The sequence below is a fragment of the Wyeomyia smithii genome, chromosome 3 (genome assembly GCF_029784165.1).
Source record: "Wyeomyia smithii strain HCP4-BCI-WySm-NY-G18 chromosome 3, ASM2978416v1, whole genome shotgun sequence".
NCBI classification, from domain to species: domain Eukaryota; kingdom Metazoa; phylum Arthropoda; class Insecta; order Diptera; family Culicidae; genus Wyeomyia; species Wyeomyia smithii.
In genome coordinates this window covers 268,040,045-268,060,754 of record NC_073696.1, presented here as the reverse complement: position 1 = coordinate 268,060,754, position 20,710 = coordinate 268,040,045, and the positions used below count along the sequence as shown (strand labels likewise).

General features: G+C 37.7%; 2 protein-coding genes across 2 annotated transcripts in view; one reads left to right on the top strand and one right to left on the bottom strand.

Annotated features, from left to right (window-relative positions):
- The window catches only part of LOC129729276 (uncharacterized), a 35,743-nt gene extending 33,655 nt beyond the window's left edge, over nucleotides 1-2,088 (top strand). Inside the window, exons 3-4 of the mRNA XM_055687788.1 lie at nucleotides 1,194-1,334; nucleotides 1,927-2,088. Of these exons, the coding sequence (XP_055543763.1) occupies nucleotides 1,194-1,334; nucleotides 1,927-2,088 (303 nt within the window). The remainder of the gene's footprint in view (nucleotides 1-1,193; nucleotides 1,335-1,926) is intronic.
- Nucleotides 2,089-2,793: 705 nt separating this feature from the next.
- Nucleotides 2,794-20,710, bottom strand: LOC129729275 (uncharacterized). The gene is made up of 4 exons (XM_055687787.1): nucleotides 20,596-20,710; nucleotides 19,846-19,940; nucleotides 10,045-17,572; nucleotides 2,794-9,857 (listed from the first exon to the last, which is right to left on the bottom strand). Exons 3-4 carry the CDS (start codon nucleotides 17,557-17,559, stop codon nucleotides 9,297-9,299), a joined length of 8,076 nt encoding a protein of 2,691 aa, XP_055543762.1. The 5' UTR covers nucleotides 17,560-17,572; nucleotides 19,846-19,940; nucleotides 20,596-20,710; the 3' UTR covers nucleotides 2,794-9,296.

The window sequence follows — 20,710 nt, the reverse complement described above, 5'->3', positions numbered from 1 at the left end:
ATATCACCGAGAAGAATTATCGCGCGATTCACCAATGACGGTGAGATCAGTCTCCAACCGATCACGGTCGCATACGGGTGTCCCAAGGGTGTACACAACAATCAACCTACAACCTCAACTGGGACCTACACCAATCGGAAATCAACCCACCCACAAACAACAGTGGCGGAAATAAACCGACGGAAAATAAGCGAGAACAAAAAAAATCAGACCTCTGTAGCTTCTAAACCACCATAACAACAAAAACTATTGAATCCCAAACAATGGTTGGTAAATGGTTGGACACGTGTCACTTGAGACCCTATTGTGGTCATTCACCTCTGTCCAGCTACTCCTTTCCCAACGAGGTGCCGACCGGAATACGAGTAACCTTAGCGGAGATCGGGTGACCAACCCCCGGTGAAAATTTTAGTCGTATGCTGACTGGTAAGGGGAAAAGTACGAGGCTGTTTCCCCATGTTAGGGGCGGCGTACAACAGCGTCTGACCCGGAGTGGTGTCTCGCCAGCTAAATCTAAGACGGCAGCCCCGTCGCGAGACTAGCCATCGCCACCTTAGTAAGGTAGCATGGCAAAAACACTTTACTACGAATAATCAAGAAGAGGAAACGGATCGGATCAATCGGCAACGACCTAGGCGACGAAAAAAGGACATTGATTGGAAGCTCGGAACATGGAATTGTAGATCGCTGAACATCCCGGGTGGTGACAGGATCCTACTGGATCAGTTGGAACCCCGTCACTTCGGCATCATAACGCTGCAGGAACTTTGTCGGAAAAGAGAAACTGTACGGAGGATGTGTGACCGCAGGGTCCAGTACTACCAGAGCGGCGGCACAACAAATTAGCGGGGTACCGGCTTCATTGTGTTGGACAAGATGCAAAGTCGTGTGATCAAGTGGCAGGCGATCAGCGACAGGATGTGTGTATTGAGAATTAAAGGCCGGTTCTACAATTACTCCATCATCAATGTGTACTGCCCACATGAAGGAAGACCCGATGGTGAAAAGGAAGCCTTCTTTACGCAGCTGGAGGACGTCTACGACGGCTGCTCGCAGCGGGACATCAAGATCGTCATCGGGGATATGAACGCTCAAATCGGAAGGGAAGACAAACATACGCACCTACCGAGGTGCGGACATTGACTCGGACCACTACTTAGTGGCGGTTTGTATGCGCTCAAAACTGTCGACAGAGCCGATCTCCGCGGCTCAACATCAAGCCGCTACGGGACCCGCAAGCTGCCGAAGTCTACGCACAACAGCTTGAAGCGGCACTACCCACTGCAGAGGAGCTCGGCGCAGCTTCTCTCGAGGATGGCTGGACCATTTCCTGGGTCTGGGTCATTTCCAAGATCTGGGAAGAGGAAAAACTGCCGGAAGAGTGGATGAAGGGAGTCGTCTGCCCCATCTATAAGAAGGGCGACAAGCTGGAGTGATGCAATTATCGTGGCATTAAGCTTATCAACGCTGCATATGAAGTACTCTCTCAAGTTCTAATCCAACGTCTAACACCTTTAACAATGAGGTTCGTGGGGCAGTAGGCGGGTTTCATGGGAGCCCGCGCAGCCACGGACCAAATTTTTTCAATCCGACAGATTTTGAAAAAATGTCGTGAGTACAACGCGTCCACGTTTTCATCGACTTCAAGGCAGCCTATGATACAGTTGATCGAGAACAACTATGGCAGATCATGCACGAGAACAAGGATATCTTACCGGATAAACTGACGCGGCTGATCGAGGCTACCAGGAACCGTGTGGTGTGTTACGTGCGTGTCTCGGGATGCTTTTGAGTCCCTTCGAGTCATGCCGAGGATTGAGACAAGGTGATGGACTCTCTTGTTTGCTTTTTAACATTGCCCTCGAAGGTGTTATACGAAAAGCGGGCATCGACACGAGTGATACGATTTTTACGAAACGGGTTCAGCTTAACGGCTTCGCTGATGACTGCGACATCATAGCACGAAACTTCGCGATGGTGGAGGAAACCTACACCAGACTAAAAGCGGAAGCTAAGCGTATTGGACTGCTCAAAAGAAGAAGAGAACAATGTCAGCCTGCCACCCCGGATCACAGTAGACGGCGATGAGCTTGAGGTGGTAGAAGAGCTCGTGTACTTAGGATCGCTGGTGACCGCTGACAACAACACCAGCAAGGAGATCCGGAGACTCATTCAAGCTGGAAATCGTGTCTTCTTTGCACTTCGTAAGACAATGAGATCCAATCGAGTGCGGCACCGTACAAAGTTGAAGCTGTACAAAACACTAGTTAGACCGGTAGTCCTCTTGGAGTTTTCGAACGGAAGGTGCTGCGAACCATCTACGGTGGAGTACAGACTGAAGACGGAGAATGGCGTAGACGCATGAACCATGAGCTGCACGCGCTGCTAGGAAAGACCCCCATTGCACATCTGATCAAAGTTAACAGATTGCGATGGGCCGAACACGTCGCAAGGATGCCGGACGACAACCCGGTGAAAACGACCCTTTTCAGTAACCCCTCCGGCACCAGAAACAGAGGAGCACAGCGTACACGATGGCTTGATCAGATTGAAAGTGACATACGAGTGATAAGACGCCTGGGAGCATGGCGCCATACAGCCCGGAACCGAGTGGGATGGAGACGACTTCTTGATACAGCACGAGCCACCCCGGCTCTAGTCTGCTAGGTAAGGTAAGTAAATCCCAAACAAAATCGAGTGAGCTTCATCATAAAAATTTAAGGCATAGAGTAAATTACCAAGTATTTTTGACGGCATTTCGGATAAATAAACTGATTTCGTTTACTTCCTTTGCACAAATGAGTTTTATTTTAATATCTAACCTTTATTACACTTATTTTTCATTGCATGCAAGCTATTTGATTAGTTATTTCAACAGTCGATGCTATTTATTTTTTGCAAGAATGGCTACCTCTACATTATTTATTTCTTCTTGAATGATTTTGGCTACGGGTAAGGGCTATGAACTTAACCTTATCGATCCTATAATTGGTCAAGTTCTACATTAACCTAATGTGCTGCATTTTTCGAATGGCTACCATATACTTGGTTTTTCACTTTTCCTTCTTTTCGTACTTCAGCACAAAATTCCTATTGTAAATAATAACAAATAAAATGGCCAGAATTCTACAGCTCGACTGACAAATATTAACCGGATTTTTTCATCGTGTGATCATGGCAATGGCAGAAGCTAAGTTTGAGCTCAATTGACTCAAATTTTTTAATATTTCCAGTGAAATTTCATACAGTTTTCATACACTAACAAGGCATTAAATTTAAAATCTAGAAATAACGGTTTGGCCCATGCTTATAACCGTCATTTTCAAATGCTTACAAATGCTTGCTGCCACTGAACGGATTTTGAACACCAATTTTCTGAAGTTTTATGCATAGTATTATCGAGTTGTGATGAATATCACACTACTACTGCGTATCTGCAGTAGATTTTAATCACAGTTTAATTTTTATAGAAATTATCCCTCAACACCCTCCAAATTTAATGCCCATAAACGCAAAAGAGTCACACTACCGAAAACGTACAGCTGAGTAAAACGCATTCCTATCGATGCAATCAAAATAATAAAAATGAAAAATATTTTTTCATCATTTCAACAACAAACATAGCTTTTTTATGGTTGCTCGAGAGTACACGTAATGTGGAGAAGTTTCTGAGGGTTTTTCTCAAAAGTGGAGAAGAATTACATGGGACTGTTATGGGTTTCTATTCCGTATACTTTGAGAATGTACGGAGCGCGCTCTAAGTCACGCAACAATATATCACGCTGTAATCAGAGTCTTAGAGAAATGATCTATAAGACATTTGTTTACTTTGTTCAAACTACCTTGGGGAGTGATTATATAGCGTAACGTTACAACGCGCGAGAAATTGAGCTGTCGGGCCTTTTCTCCGTAAGGCAAAAAACTTTGCTCTGTTTGGAATCTTATGATTTGACAACAAATAACAATCGAACATTTTACCGTGTTTAGAGTGCCTATGACTGGTAACAACTTTTTTTGATTAGCTTTCATTTTTCGTAACGTTACAACGCTTATTTTTCAGCAAGGGGTATTTTCGCTCTGTTGTAACGTCTCGAAAATATGAATCAATCGATATCCAATATTTATCGCATATTACTTCTACATTTTCATAAGAAACAGTTTGAAAACTAGTTCTATGTATTTCTACTTCTACTTTATGCACTTGGCTGATGGGTTGTCCATAAACTACGTTACAAATTACGTTCAATGTTAAATGTTTTAGAATGCAGGACAAAACTCAAATCTAAGGATCTTCAGTGAAGGAATGTGAGTTACAATTAGAATAGCTCTTTTCATAAGTGACGTATTTGTTAATAATAATCTCAGAATTGTCTCATATGACAACATACTAAAACATACTAAATTAATTTTTCTTTAATTTTTTTCAGAATGACTGAATAAATTAGCAAGTTATCCAACAACATGTATGTTAGAAATAAGTTTACAAATGTGTTTTGGATGCCAATACATTTAAGATACCTTTTAAAAATTATAATTATAACACAAAAATGCCGCTTTCAGCTTTTTCCGGTCCCGTAACATTTAGTCGAAAAGTTACCTAGGTATTTAAACGTACTCATTAAAATAATTTTCGCATAACTCCTAATGATGGTCATTGTAAAATATGTTTCGAAATCTCAACATTTCGAAATATTATCGTATATACAGCACCTGAAAAAAGTTTCTAATTGACATCAGAAATCGAGCTAGACCAGGCGGTTGAACAGGAAAATCTAATTTGTGCAAAGGTTGTTTTTCAAACCGCGTAAAAACTTGCGGATAACCCGTGATCAATTAAATATCATGATGTTGACATTTTTCAGATTGTAACATCACTCATGAATGACTCATGAATGAGTCAAATGATATAAAACACTAACCCATTTCACCAAATTGACGTGACGTAAACTACGCATTAGGTATGTTATCAGACATAACTGCATATTTTATGGAGAGATCAACAATCAATCTCGCGACGTTACAACGCAAATTTAACCCGCTCGCAACTCAAGTTGCATTCGACCTAGCTTAGATCTTCTAGTGTCAAATTAAAGTAATTTTTGAGTATAAAGAGACGAAATATTAGTTTGAATAAAAGTAAGGGATTCCCATGAAGTAAAAAACTGTCCGTTTTCCGTTACGTTACAAAGCTAAAAAGTTCCTGTTTCATATTGGCTAAAAACCAACATATTTGAAATTTTACATCAAAACCCTCTAGGCATTCATTGAAGCACTTATTACAGAATCATATAATCTGCAAAACAAACATCTTGAACTGTTAAAAAAATCTGTATCGAGGAACACTTATTTTTTGTTAATTTTGTTTGTTTTGAAAAGATCAAATGTTTTATTATATCTACAATGCTGAAATATGCATGCCAAAAACTGTTTCCTCGGTGTGCCTTCGCAGATTATGAGTCTGTTTCGTGATGCATCCGCGACTGCGGCCTAAAGGACAACGACATTCAATTTGTGTTGGCTGTTAGAGAGTTCGATGTTTGAGAGTTGCAGCAAAGTCGTGCCTACGGTTAAAACAGTGCCATAATGTCAATCGCATTTTATTTGTCTATTCTTCCCGGCGCATAATCGCAGTTTCATTAAGTGCAAAAGGTGGAGAAAAGGGTTATACGAAATTGGGCGGTTTCATACTACCGGTGAATGTGACGCCAATGTTAAAATCCGTGATAGTGCATGGGAGAAGCCAGTTTTTCCGTGGCGACGGGCGAGCGCTTGCCATAAATTTGTGTCTGTGAGCGCAATAGAAAAGCAAGAGAAGCGCGAGTGCAGGATGACCGTTGCTCTCCCGTGTGACGCTTCTTGCACTTACACAATAGTTCAGAAAAGAGACGGGAATCAAAAGATAAGCAGTAGTGTTGGTGACATTTTGCTTGTAAGTTTTTCGTTTGATTTGGATGGCACAAGGGATAGGCCGAAGCAGTGTTATTTTCTTTGCCTTTGGACGACTCTGTTGGTGCCTGTGATCAGATATGCCACATTTCAACCCGATTTTGAATTTCGAAAAATCTTTCACAGATTTCCAATACAAAAATCTGTAAGTTTAGTAAAAAATTCGTAAGAATCTGTATGTTTTTGCAAAAACCTGTAATCTGTATGTACAGATATCAGATATTTAGGGGAAAAATAAGAATTTGTAAATCAATCATTAGGAAACTGTACACCTGTTTTACAAAGGGTTAGATTGAAACCTGATGATTGTAAAAATGATTCCTTCTTGGCTTTTCCTCTTGCCGGAACTAAATAACATTCAATTTAGACAAAACAAAATCTAAAAGCTTTAGAAAAAGTTGATCTCAAATTGCAGCTCGACTTTTGGGCCACATAGTCGCAAACCGGGGTGTTCAACCAAACTCAGATAAGATTGAAAGCATTAAAAAAGTCGGCAATAAATTAAACTAATAGCATAACATGGCATTTTTTGCCCATAGAAACGTCTATTCAAAATTTCCGTCAAATCAAAAATGACAATTAAAGAAAAAAAATTTAACTTGGACATTTTTTATGGAACTGTTCAGATTAGTAATGTTTGTAGATATGACCCATGCTAATCGAAATGGTGCAAAGTTTAATCAATATATGGGTCATTCCATGTCAAGTGATCAGGCAAATGCAACGACCCTCTCCGATTCGCTTCAAAATGAATAAAATGACTTTTTTTAAGTCGAAACTGAAAAATCCAGAGTTTTGGGTCAATCGGACAACCCCCCTCCAATTGCGGGGCCCTCCATTTTTTTATTTTTTGACAAAAAATCATTTTCCATGTTTTGGAAAAACATCATATCTCAGAGGCCGTAAGAGCAACAGACAATATTAGACACTCTTTTTAAATGTTATTAAATTTACAATTGAATGGCATCATCAGAATTTACAAACAGTGTTGCAAATATTGATATTTCCACGTTTAAAAACTTAAACTTTGTTTATCTCAAAACACCCCCAAATTTTTTTAAATTTGATGTCACCAATGTGTTCAGCAGAAAATTTTACATAAGAATCACCTATCCACAAAATGCAATATGCGCCGTTGCGGAGATATTTAACTTTTAAAATAACGAGTTCGTTAAATTCCAACAATACGCCTACAAATGCGATAAGCCTTATTAAAACGCATCCCAAACTAAATCACCGCTCCAAATTTTAAAAAACTGGTTTCTCATATTCTACTTGATGGAACCTGAATTAACAGCCATTAAAGTACAACGTGCGTTTCACTAATTTTAATTACTTAACAGGTTTATCAGAAATTAACGTTTGATTTTTGTAGTACGTGACGCCTTTGTTCAACTTTTGGAGTTGAATTGAAATAGATACCCGATCAGAGCTTGACAATGGTGACGTCAGCTTAAGGTGTCGCCGAATGAATTTCTTGGATCCCTGGAACAGATTTAACTGAATCGAACCTGGCAGCACTAACAACTGGCGGATTTCATAGCTCGTTTTATTACAAATTTGAAATTTTTCTTTGAGTTGTCGAACCATTTCCTCTCCAGTACTTTCTAAACCTTCATTTTGCTGACTTGAAACAGCCTCAAAAGATTTTTTAAAGCTTTGGATGCCTTGAGCAGTTTTTCTCCACTGTATTTATTCGATCGTTTGACCTTCGACTCACTAACAGGAGATTACAAAACCGTGTTAAGGCAAACAGCTGTGTCTTTACTATGCAAAAAAAAAACGATTAAAACAGGTTCAAAACAATTTCAAATAAAACAAAACAATAATAACATCGCAGAAGTGAGCTAATCACTTCATTTCCAACATTTTCATGTTGTAAAAAATATAGTGTGAAAATCCTTTTACTCAGCTCATGCGGAGTTTTCAATTCTCAGCTTAATGATCCAACTCACCAGTGTCTATAACAAGGAAATAATGAATGCTAACTATAATGCTTGTAACATTACTTGTGCCGAGGTATACTATTTTCACCGATTGCTACCCCTATTTCTTGATCCATTATTCTATCTTGCGAATTAATCCTTACAACCTCCGCTCTCAGTGCTGCATCACATTGGATGCATGTTTTTCGACCTTCTACTATTTCCTGATTGTTTTCATGAAACCTGTCATGAAAACATGACGAATTGATTTTTAAATTTTTCTTACGAGCACCGCCATGGCAATTCAGCGGATTGCAGCATTGTTTCTGTTTAGCTGCGAAATATTGGCCAAACTGTTTTTCATGGCTTCCACATATAGTTTGCAAACGTTGAACACCAAACTTTGAACAATAGCCATTCTCGTGATGTTAAGTGCGATCGATTGTGATTTTCAGCTGTACACTTACTATTTAAACTCCAACCTATTAAACACAATTTTTTTCACTGTCGTGAAAACTCAAATCAACCTGCGTATGTTTTGACAGAAACCACGTTATGAAAACACAGGAATAAACCATAAAAAAGGTCATGAGAAACCCACACTTGAGATGTGAAATAGTGATTTTGTTTCGAGTGCGTTTCAACATTTGGTCACATTTGTTGTGTGAATTTAACGAACTCGTTATCTTAAAAGTTGAATATCTTCACAACGGCACATATTGCATTTTGTGGATAGGTGATTCTTATGTAAAATTTTCCGTTAAACACATTGGTGACATCAGATTTAAAAAAAAAATTGGGGGTGTTTTGAGATAAACGAAGTTTTAGTTTTTAAACGTGAAAATACCAACATTGGCAACACTGTTTGCAAAATCTTATGATGCCATTCGATTGTAAATTTAAAAACCTTTAAATAAAGTGTCTTAGATTATCTGTAGCTCTTACGGTGTCTGAGATATAATGTTTTTCCAAAACATTTGTCCGATTGACCCAAAACTCTGAATATTTCAGTTTCGACCTAAAACAAGTTATTTTATTCATTTGAAGCGAATCGGAGAGGGTCGTTGCATTTGCCTGATCACTTGACATGGAATGACCCATATATTATATATATTTTCGATAGAGACGTGCAATAATTTTTTTTCGAGGAGTTTTAAAAAGTTAATCTAATAACATTTTCAAATTGCTAGACTCCAATAAGCTGTGTTCGGATTCTGTTCCGCTCATGTTCTTATGAGATATTGATCAATACTGTTGGAATCCATCGATGAGTGAAACAGGGACCCAATTTAAATTTCATACTGTTGTGATTTGAGTTCGAATAAAGATTTTTCGATTCAAAGCTTAGCTTTTGAATATATCCAACACAGAAGCGAGGATATCCAGAGTGGGAAGGCTCCTTATCTTTGGAACTATTTTGGCAATTCAGTTGTTTGAGTCTGCAGTGTTGAAAAGAGATGCTCTTGTTAGCAGTAATCGTGCAACTTCAGAATGATTACTTCTTGAGGCAATCTCGTAAGCTGTTGCTCCGCTCTCAGTAGTAGCATTAACATTCGCTGCTGCTGTTAACAGTGGTTCGATTATTTCAACATATCCAGCTTTTGCAGCATAATGAAATGCTGTGCATCCTCTTGAGTTTGCGTCATTAATATTATTATCTCGTTCTAGTAAAGTCTGTACCACGTCAGGTTGCAAAAATTCGGAAGCAACCATTAATGCTGTGACCCCATTCTCAGTAGCAGCGTCCACATTTGCTCCTCTTGTCAACAGTTTTTTGATTGTTTTAACATTTCCTGCTTTTGCAGCATAATGTAATGCCGTCCATCCTTCTGAGTTTGCGGCATTAATATTATTGGTTCGTTCTAACAAAGCATCTATCAGCAAAGCATTACTATACCAAGCTTTGGTAGCAAAGATTGATAGTGTGCCCCCGTTATTAGTAGTAGCGTCCACATTTGCCTCGTTGTCAACTGTGTTTTGATTGTTTTAACTTTTCCTTCTCTTGCAGCATAATGTAATTCCGTCCATCTTATTAAGTTTGCAGCATTAACATTATTGGTTTGTTCTAACAAAGCATCTAGATGCAAAGCAACACTACACGAAGATTCGGTAGCAACGATTATTGATGTGTCCCCGTTCTTAGTAGTAGCGTCCTCATTTGCTCCTGCTGTCAACAGTTTTCTGTTTTAACATTTCCTGCTTTTGCGGCATAATGTAATGCCGTCCATCCTTCTGAGTTTGCAGCATTTATATTTTTGTCTCGTGCTAGTAAAGTATGTATCACGTTACTACGCCCAAATTTGGAAGCAACCATTAATGCTGTGTCCCCGTTCTCAGTAACAGCGTCCACATTTGCTCTTGTTGTCAACAGTTTTTTGATTGTTTTAACATTTCCTGCTTTTGCAGCATAATGTAATGCCGTCCATCCTTCTGAGTTTGCAGCATTAATATTATTGGTTCGTTCTAACAAAGCATCTATCAGCAAAGAAGCACTACACCAAGATTTGGCAGCAACGATTAATGGTGTGTCCCCGTTATTAGTCGTAGCGTCCACATTCGCTCCTGTTGTCAACAATTTTTGGATTGTTTTAACTTTTCCTTGTTCTGCAGCATAATGTAATGCCGTCCATCCTTTTGAGTTTGTGGCATTAATATTTTCATCTCGTTCTAGTAAAGTATGTACCACGTTACTACGCCCAAATTCGGAAGCAATCATTAATGCTGTGTCACCGTTCTCAGTAGTAGCGTCCACATTTGCTCCTGCTGTCAACAGTTTTCTGACTGTTTTAACATTTCCTGCTTTTGCGGCATAATGTAATGCCGTCCATCCTTCTGAGTTTGCAGCATTTATATTTTTATCTCGTGCTAGTAAAGTATGTATCACGTTACTACGCCCAAATTTGGTAGCAACCATTAATGCTGTGTCCCCATTCTCAGTAACAGCGTCCACATTTGCTCTTGTTGTCAACAGTTTTTTGATTGTTTTAACATTTCCTGCTTTTGCAGTATAATGTAATGCCGTCCATCCTTCTGAGTTTGCAGCATTAACATTATTGGTTCGTTCTAACAAAGCATCTATCGGCAAAGAAGCACTACACCAAGATTTGGCAGCAACGATTAATGGTGTGTCCCCGTTATTAGCCGTAGCGTCCACATTTGCTCCTGTTGTCAACAATTTTTGGATTGTTCTAACTCTTCCTTGTTCTGCAGCATAATGTAATGCCGTCCATCCTTTTGAGTTTGTGGCATTAATATTTTCATCTCGTTCTAGTAAAGTATGTACCACGTTAATACGCCCAAATTCGGAAGCAATCATTAATGCTGTGTCACCGTCCTCAGTAGTAGCGTCCACATTTGCGCCAGCTGTCAACAGTGTTTTAATAGTTTCAATTTTTCCTTCTTTAGCAGCATAATGTAATGCCGTCCATCCTTCTGAGTTCGCAGCATCAATATTATTGGTTTGTTCTAACAAAGCATCTATCAGCAAAGCATTTCTACACCAAGATTTGACAGCTACGATTAATGGTGTGTCCCCGTTCTTAGTAGTAGCGTCCACATTTGCTCCTGTTGTCAACAGTTTTTTGATTGTTTCAAATTTTCCTTGATCTGCAGCATAATGTAATGCCGTCCATCCTTCTGAGTTTGTGGCATTGATATTTTTATCTCGTTCTAACAAAGCATCTATCAGCAAAGCATCACTATACAGAGCTTTGGCAGCAACGATTAATGGTGTGTCCCCGTTCTTAGTAGTAGCGTCCACATTTGCTCCTGTTGTCAACAGTTTTTTGATTGTTTCAACTTTTCCTTGATCTGCAGCATAATGTAATGCCGTCCATCCTTCTGAGTTCGCAGCATCAATATTATTGGTTTGTTCTAACAAAGCATCTATCAGCAAAGCATCACTACACCGAGATTTGACAGCTACGATTAATGGTGTGTCCCCGTTCTTAGTAGTAGCGTCCACATTTGCTCCTGTTGTCAACAGTTTTTTGATTGTTTCAACTTTTCCTTGTTCTGCAGCATAATGTAATGCCGTCCATCCTTCTGAGTTTGTGGCATTGATATTTTTATCTCGTTCTAACAAAGCATCTATCAGCAAAGCATCACTACACCGAGATTTGACAGCTACGATTAATGGTGTGTCCCCGTTCTTAGTAGTAGCGTCCACATTTGCTCCTGTTGTCAACAGTTTTTTGATTGTTTCAACTTTTCCTTGTATTGCAACATAATGTAATGCCGTCCATCCTTCTGAGTCTGCGGCATTGATATTTTTATCTCGTTCTATTAAAGCATCTACCGCATCACTGTGCCCAAATTCGAAAGCAACCAATAATGCGGTTTTCCCATTCTTAGTAATAGCGTCCACATTTGCTTCTGTTGTCAACAGTTTTTTGATTGTTTCAACTTTTCCTTGTTTTGCAACATAATGTAATGCCGTCCATCCTTCTGAGTCTGCGGCATTGATATTTTTATCTCGTTCTATTAAAGCATCTACCGCATCACTGTGCCCAAATTCGAAAGCAACCAATAATGCAGTTTTCCCATTCTTAGTAATAGCGTCCACATTTGCTTCTGTTGTCAACAGTTTTTTGATTGTTTCAACTTTTCCTTGTTTTGCAACATAATGTAATGCCGTCCATCCTTCTGAGTCTGCGGCATTGATATTTTTATCTCGTTCTATTAAAGCATCTACCGCATCACTGTGCCCAAATTCGGAAGCAACCAATAATGCGGTTTTCCCATTCTTAGTAATAGCGTCCACATTTGCTTCTGTTGTCAACAGTTTTTTGATTGTTTCAACTTTTCCTTGTTTTGCAACATAATGTAATGCCGTCCATCCTTCTGAGTCTGCGGCATTGATATTTTTATCTCGTTCTATTAAAGCATCTACCGCATCACTGTGCCCAAATTCGAAAGCAACCAATAATGCGGTTTTCCCATTCTTAGTAATAGCGTCCACATTTGCTCCTGTTGTCAACAGTTTTTTGATTGTTTCAACTTTTCCTTGTTTTGCAGCATAATGTAATGCCGTCCATCCTCTTGAGTTTGCGGTATTAATATTATTGGTTCGTTCTAGTAAAGCATCTACCGCATCACTATGCCCAAAACTAGAAGCAATCATTAATGCTGTTTCCCCGTTTTCAGTAGTAGCGTCCACATTTGCACTTGCTGCAACCAGTTTTGCGAATATTCCAGCATGGCCCTCTCTTGCAGCATAATGAAATGCTGTTAATCCTCGTGAATCTGTACTCTCAATATTGTCACTATGAACTATCAAATTTTCCGCTGTATCATATAGATTCGTTTGCAATGACAGCATCAGTGCAGTTTCTCCGTTCCAATCGGGAATATCAACATTCGCCCCGTTTTTAACCAACAGTTCGACTATTTCCATCTGTCTGTAATCCAAAGCCATTTGCAACGGTGTTGAACGATCATTTGAAATGACATTAACATCCGCTCCAACTTCGATTAAATGTTCAACCAGTTCTATATAGCCTTTCTCCGCAGCAACATGTAAAGCAGTTAGACGATCGAAATCGTCAAAGTCATCCATAAAATCGTTTTTCTTGTATTGTTCATTGTTGAGAGTATCCCATATGTAAGTATCATTTATGTTCCAAGGCGAAAAAGCATCCTTCAAACACTTAACTAAATTTATTAAATTATTTGATATCGAAGCACAGAAAAGAATTTCCCGGTCTTCAGGCAAAAGATAAGAAACAATTGCACTAGAGCCACAGTTTTTTTCTTTCAATAAAACAATGGATGAGTCAACAACTTTAAGTAATATCATCATATCAGAGCTTTGACTGTGTAGTTCATATTTTTCCAATAACGCTGGGCATTCATGATGCGAGATACGCATTTGAACAACAGCCTTACAGAATCGTATCAATGATTCAGGTTTCAACGGATTTTCGTGAACCGTTCGTTCTTTGTGGACTTTTTGCAGTAAAAAGCGGCAAACTTGAACTCTACCATTACATATTAAGTCATCAACTAAGGCTTCCGATTCAAATTCAACTGTCATCAATTTTTGCCAAAAACAATCAATGAAAAAATATTCAGCGAAGGTTTGGTGAACAAAAACAGGCTGACCATTTACGATTCGATAAACAATTCCGGTCTTTTCGCGTGAGTCAGAGACCGTTTCCAATAACTGATTACCTTGCAAGATTTCGTCCGGCGAGAGAAACTTTTCTCGCATTTCTTCATGTAAAATTGTAAAAACTGCCAATATTCGATGAGTTTGTAATACACCAGGAGCTTGATCTTTCACTATTTGCTTCACGTATATCGACTCGAGATCCATGCGGTTCTTTTCTTGGTATTGTACAACTTCGAATTTAATTCTAAAGAACTCATCGTAAAGATCGATCAAACTCATTGTGGTTTCGATATTGCCCATCATTTTTTCAACTGTTTCACGACAAGATGAATCACAACATTTTTTACACTTTCCAGTAAATATTTCAGCAATCATTCGTAGCTGTAGAGGAATACCACAAAATTGTGTTGGCTGATCACCAATTGTGTGAGAAAATTGTGATAAAATTCTAGAACAGAATTCAACCAAACGTTTTTCACTCAACTCGTTTTTGATATTGACTTTCCAGTACGTTTTCAGAAATTCTTTTTGATCTTCTTCCTCAAATGGTTTCAATTTTAAAGAAAAAACGTTCAACTCTTCTTCTAACTTAGTCTTGAAATTCGGCCGAGTTGAAATCCACAAGCTTTTCATGTTCTGTTTTTTCAACATACTAATCAAGGCTGACACTTGTTTCTCATAGTTGGGACTGATTTCATCGTACCCGTCAAGAAATATAATGATCTGTTTCGTCTCATATAAATGATAGAATATTTCTCTTTCTAGTATAGCCGGCCCATCCAAATTGTTTTCTTTCCTTTTCTTTTTTAATGCATCAAACAAAAATTCTTGAGCTGATTGGTTCTCAGTATTTCGAGTTTGTAACCATTTAGAAAAAACTCCCGAATGATCATGAAGGCACACATTTGATACCCAGAAAGTGGGATTTTTCTGTTTTGTTTCATTTGCTATGAAGGAGAAAATCGTTGATTTTCCCATTCCAGGTTCTGCTACTAGCAGCTCTACCGAGGGCGGCTTAAAATAATTTACTTCAAAATCTTGAATAAAGTTTGAAACAATGTTGCGAAGCTTTCTCAAGGAGCCACACGATTTCTGCCATTGCAATTTACCACTTGTTTTTTTCACCCAGTGAATATTTCGTTTGTTGAATTTACTACATAGAGTCTTAAAAGCTTCATCACTATCAGAAATTATCACAACATCTGAATCTGGTGTGGAATGCTTTTCTTCAAAATTGCTTGATTCAGTGATGAAAAATTCCGAACCATCTCTCAGAGTTTCCATTAGAAAAGTTCCATGGCGTTGCAAAATGCGTTGAACATAGTAATCCTCGACACCCTCGGCAGTAAAAGACCCTGGTGTTTTGCCTATTTTAATTATTTTATGCTCGAAAAGTAACTTGGAGAGCGTTGTTGCATCAATTGCCTCTCGTAGCTTTTCAGTGGTTATTAGATCATTCAAACGAATTGGCACACCTTGAAAGGTTATAGTTTCTTTCGCTAAAATTTGTTCTTGTGAATCACGCGTCAGGTCTGTCATACCATTGCAAGTATCAGTAAAAATATATGATATTATTTTATTCGGACTTATCAGAATGCAGTTTTTAAATGACGAGCAATCCAATGAAAAATCAACTTTGTTATTTGAAACGACTATTATTATTGGGGATTTGTTGCCCGGATTGAGACCATAACTTTTAATCACCTTTTTCAAGTTCTCGGCGCACTCGGGAGATTTTACGATTTCCCAGTCGATAAGGTAGTGAACCTGTTTCTTCCCATAATAATGAGATAATTTAGAGCTGGTAATAAGAGGGTGATCTGTCACAATGTTAACAGCTCCGCCCGTCAAATCTACAAATTTGAAACCATCAACAACATCGCTTCTAAATTCTAGTGCTTTGAACTTTTGATGTTTTTCGTTAAAAAGGCCATCCAAAACAGTTAAAATTGCCTCTTCGAAATATTGGTGTTCATTGGATAACCATCCTCCCTCAGGATTCGTCCACCATAGTTCAGTCTGGTTGTAAACGTAGCGGAAAATTGTATCATCTTCTGAACTCAAGCGAAGATTAGTGACTCCGCAACAGTTTTTAGATATCTCTAATTTCAACAGATCCTTTAACTGATTTACTTTAGGTTGTTTAACGTAAAACCACATATTGTCAAGAAATTCGTTCACAAGTTTTCTATCATTTGCATTGATCAATGTTAAACCGGCAACATCATTCACGAATCGAATGCTTTTAGCTTGGTTTAAATTCGTGGAAAACGGTTTCCACAGCTCTGAATCATAATTGAATTTGAAAGTTTTGCTTTCGCTGTCAAAAATCAGCAAACTGCCAACCAACCCGAAAAGTCTTTCTAACTTGATTTGCAATTGAGAAAGCCGTACTTCAGTACTGTTATCGCTTCGGAAAGCTTTCCTAAACTGTGCTGCCAATTCTTCTAATTGTTTGTTATCGTGTAACGAAACACTATCAATCCTGCCAAAACTTGCAGGAAAATTTTTAAACTCCAGTGATTTTAATTGATTCATGCAGGCCAACTTAATTGCCTCGTCAATTATTTCTTTTTCAACTTCCAAAGTTTCTAAACAACTTTCAATTTCTTTAACTTGCTTTTGAAACTGTTCGGGCCACTTCTGCCACCCTGTTATTATTTCTAACCTTTTTTTCTTTGGAATATATTTGATAAAAAGTTCAATTGCCTTACTAATGGATTCACTTGTTGGCGTTTTGGTTATTTCTTTAAGTATTGCAATTTTTTCTATAGGTTCTAAATTTGCAAGTAATTCTTTCGCTACTTTTTTTCTCATAGTCTCCCTGAATACGGACCAAAATTCCACTTTTTTCTCGAAAAACGAGGGTTTAATTTTTCTTGTATTAACATCTATCACCTCTTTGGCTAATAGAAATTGATAGTCCACCAAATCTCCGGCTAGCGAGCCAGTTTTGTTCGAAGCCAGCTCTATCAGTTTGTTTGCCAGATTTTCAACAGTAATTTGCAATAAACTATTTACGTACTTACTATTCACGTCATTACTTAACTGAAACTTTTCAGGTTTGGCTTTATTTCCTTCAATTTCAAATTTGGAGATTAAATCATCTAAACTGTATCCTCGATTTATAGGAATCGATGGTTGACTTATGTTGTTTTTCATTTCAATATTTTTGTAAGCAACACCACCGGTGCTGTACAAAACGCAAGTCACATTTATGTCTCTAAACTTTTTGATTTTCTTAATTGTTTGATAACTATCGAAATATTTACAAATGCTAAAATCACCTGTTTTTTCCAAAAGCGCGTCCTGGGTAATTGATTTCCCCTTGTGTTTGGCTTGCAGAAATAGGCCCCAACGTGGTTCAGAATAATCGATGAATACCAAATCGTCAAAGGCCCCAACCCCATCCATGTTGGAAGCCATGTGGAATGAATTTATTTCTTTCTGTTTTGCTCGATGCAACACGAGTGTTAGTATTGCAATTTCATACGAAAAGCCATCCCTTCCTTCTGATGTTCCCGGACGTTTCTTTGCCTCATCATCATCATTCAAGTTTTTGTATGAGTCAGTCATCGTTTCAGCTGTTCTGTAAGAAGATTTGAAACAATTGTAGATTCCTTTTTACTGAATTGATTTGACCTACGAAAACTTCTATTGATGAAAAAGTCACTACTAAAGTTAATAAAAATAATAAGAAACTGAGATACGACGCACGGTGTGTCCGAAATGCCGGATTATCATACTTTAATGTACCTCGGATTTTCTTTCACCAAAAGTTAGTTTGGGTCTATACCTTTCAAAATCAACCGGTTTTAAAAAAATCCATCGGGGGAAAATTGAATAAAATTGATTTGTTTTTTCAACCTGAATTTTTCGATTTGATTGGTAATCTATACAAATCGTGTAACATCAACATGTAGAAAATTGAGTTCCGATTCAACTACCTGCGTTTATTTAATAAAAAAAATTTACTTTTAACCGAATCACTTGCAATAATTTATAATTATTGCAGTCTCCCCACACTTATGGATCACTTAAAATGATGTATTAATTTAAAAAAATCATTTCTGGCCAATTTTATTGTATGTAAGTAATCTATAAATGGTTTTCAGTTACAGAAATATGTAATCTTTCAATTGATTGAGTATTTGTTTCCATGTTTTATAAATATTTCTTAGAGAATATATTTATTTTATTACAACTCATCAAATACAAAATTATGGATCACTTTTGAATAGTAACTTGTTGAGAAAAAAATTAGGTTTGCAAACGCAAAAGTTATAGTGTGTGTAACCAGATTATTTATAAGCTTTCTTAGAGCATTTAATGATCTATCATGAAACCAGTACAACGCATGTGCGTTGGGCATAACGCCTTTGATGCTCTAGCGTATTTTGAATGTATTTGACTTCTCCGAACCACTTCGCTTAGAACGATTTCATCTGTGTTGGTATCGTCATAATGGTTTGTGGTGGTATTGGTAACGTTTTCCAGAAGCCTGCTTTAGTTGATGCAGTGTATAAGGATTGGTTGCTAATAATCGAGGTCCTTATAAGTTTATTGCTATATCACCGCATCAATTCATTTTCAAGAACCAGATCATTCATAAACAACATTCAAGCAATAATAATAAGAGTAGACATTGGATATGTTAAATTTTGCGTTTAACTATGATGTTACTGTTTATCTGTTTGTCGACTGTAGCCGTTAATTCTGTAGATTTATCGGCTTACTGTTTATGTTGGTATCGATGCAGATTAATTAATCAAAAACATGTAGAAACATCACGTAGAGAAAAATGAATAATCATCAGTTAATACATTTAATTATCGCCTTACTTAATGCAAGTTTAAGACCAAAAAAAGAGATAAAGCAATGGAAAAAAAACACTAATATGTTTACATATATTTTGAAAGCAAGAATTTTTCCATCCAACATTCTTAGTTTTCTCGATACAGATTTATCGGCCCGAGATACAGAGAAACAGATTTTGTCAAAAAAAAAATACAGGTATAAATGTGGCAACCTTGCTTACACCACAGCTGAGCGTGAGAAGAGTGGTGAATCACGCTAGAGAGAATGCATAGCAGAAAGCCGCGCGGAGTACACTGCTGAGATCAATTCGATATAATTCGAAGAGCAAACATGCGTGACGTACGGCTGGATTATTTTTTTTTCAGTTTCGAGATGCATAGTAAACACCGTTGTCTACTTTCTTTTGCAGTGATTTCTTTTGTGTTTGCGCGTATTGTCCTTTCGTGTGAAAAAGATCAAACCAGTTTGCCATCTCTCTGGCGAAATATTTCAGCACGATTTGCTGCTCTCTTCAAGTAAGTGCGTCGCTTTGCTCAGTAGTGTGAGGCCTTTGTCATGCTAATCGCCAACGCGAGTTATCGGGCGAAAAGCTTGCCGTGGGTCAATAAACAGCTCTACATGCGGCTGTTCATTAATCTACGGCTGGTTTCTCGCTCGATCGCTCGCGTTGGCGTATAGTATGACAAAGGCCTGAGGCTCTGGTTGTACGTGAATAACGGCGCACGACGATTTGCCTTGCCGTGTAGTAGTGATACACATTTGGATTTGAATAATGTCTATGTATTCCTTGTGCAGTTAATGCGTTATGTTTTCCACATATTTATTTGTGCGTTAATAACGCAGAAAATGTGTAAACTGAGAGGACACAATGGCTGCGTAAGGCTTGAACTTTTGCGTGAATTAGTAGGACTTGCCAGTTGAATATAATTATTCAGCGTTGTCACTTTAGCGACAAATCTACCTAAAAGAGTCCCTCACTATATTATCATCGGTTTATTTTCTACTACAGTTATTTTTAGTTTTTTTTAGTTTTTGTCTACTTACTCGTATTGTACAAATATATGAAACGTTTTCGGTCGTATTGTTCACTGAGTTAACACCAATGATTTTTATCTGGATTTTACACGGCAGGTTTTGAACTGAAAAATAAAAATAAAAAACAAACTGTATATAGTTATGCACCATTGATTGTCAACGTCATGATAAGATTAACGTTTAACTGATACAATGTATCAGCGGTACATTCGACATTTAAAACAGATTTGTAAATGGTTTTGTTTGGCTCTGCTTAGTAATCACAAGGTTTTCTAGTCCTCTAGTTTGTTTCTAGAATGAACGACTATTGAGAAAGAAAACCTGATTAGAATAACTAACACAATATAATAATCAAAAGATGTTTTCTATTATCTTCAAAACTGTTTTCACCTTCAATCGTTCAAAAAATTCGATTATTCTATAGAACCCAAAGTCTGTTTTCACGGCTTTAATCATTTCTGCTTAATACTTTCGAAAAAGAACCAATAGCAGTGTTATTTACACTTGCAAATCGATCTGATTTTCATCAGAAAATATAATAAAAAGGTTAGGCCAAATCAGTCAATGGTTACTAATTGGAATCAAAAACCATTGAAAACATGCCGCATAAAAAAGACCTTAGTATGTGTCTAACTGTCTTTTATATAATTGTACCGGTGCACCGATATAATTCAAATATAGACTACACTTTTCACACTAATATCGTTTTAAACGGTAAATGAATAATATTGGAGTTTTGCAATTGCCACATGTCTATACCTGATCTGATACCTCTTATTATTTCATTAGATTTTCACTTTCTGTTACTAATGTATATTCGTTTGATTTTTCATTACGTGTGCACTTGAAATCGTAGGATCACCTTCACTTTCCG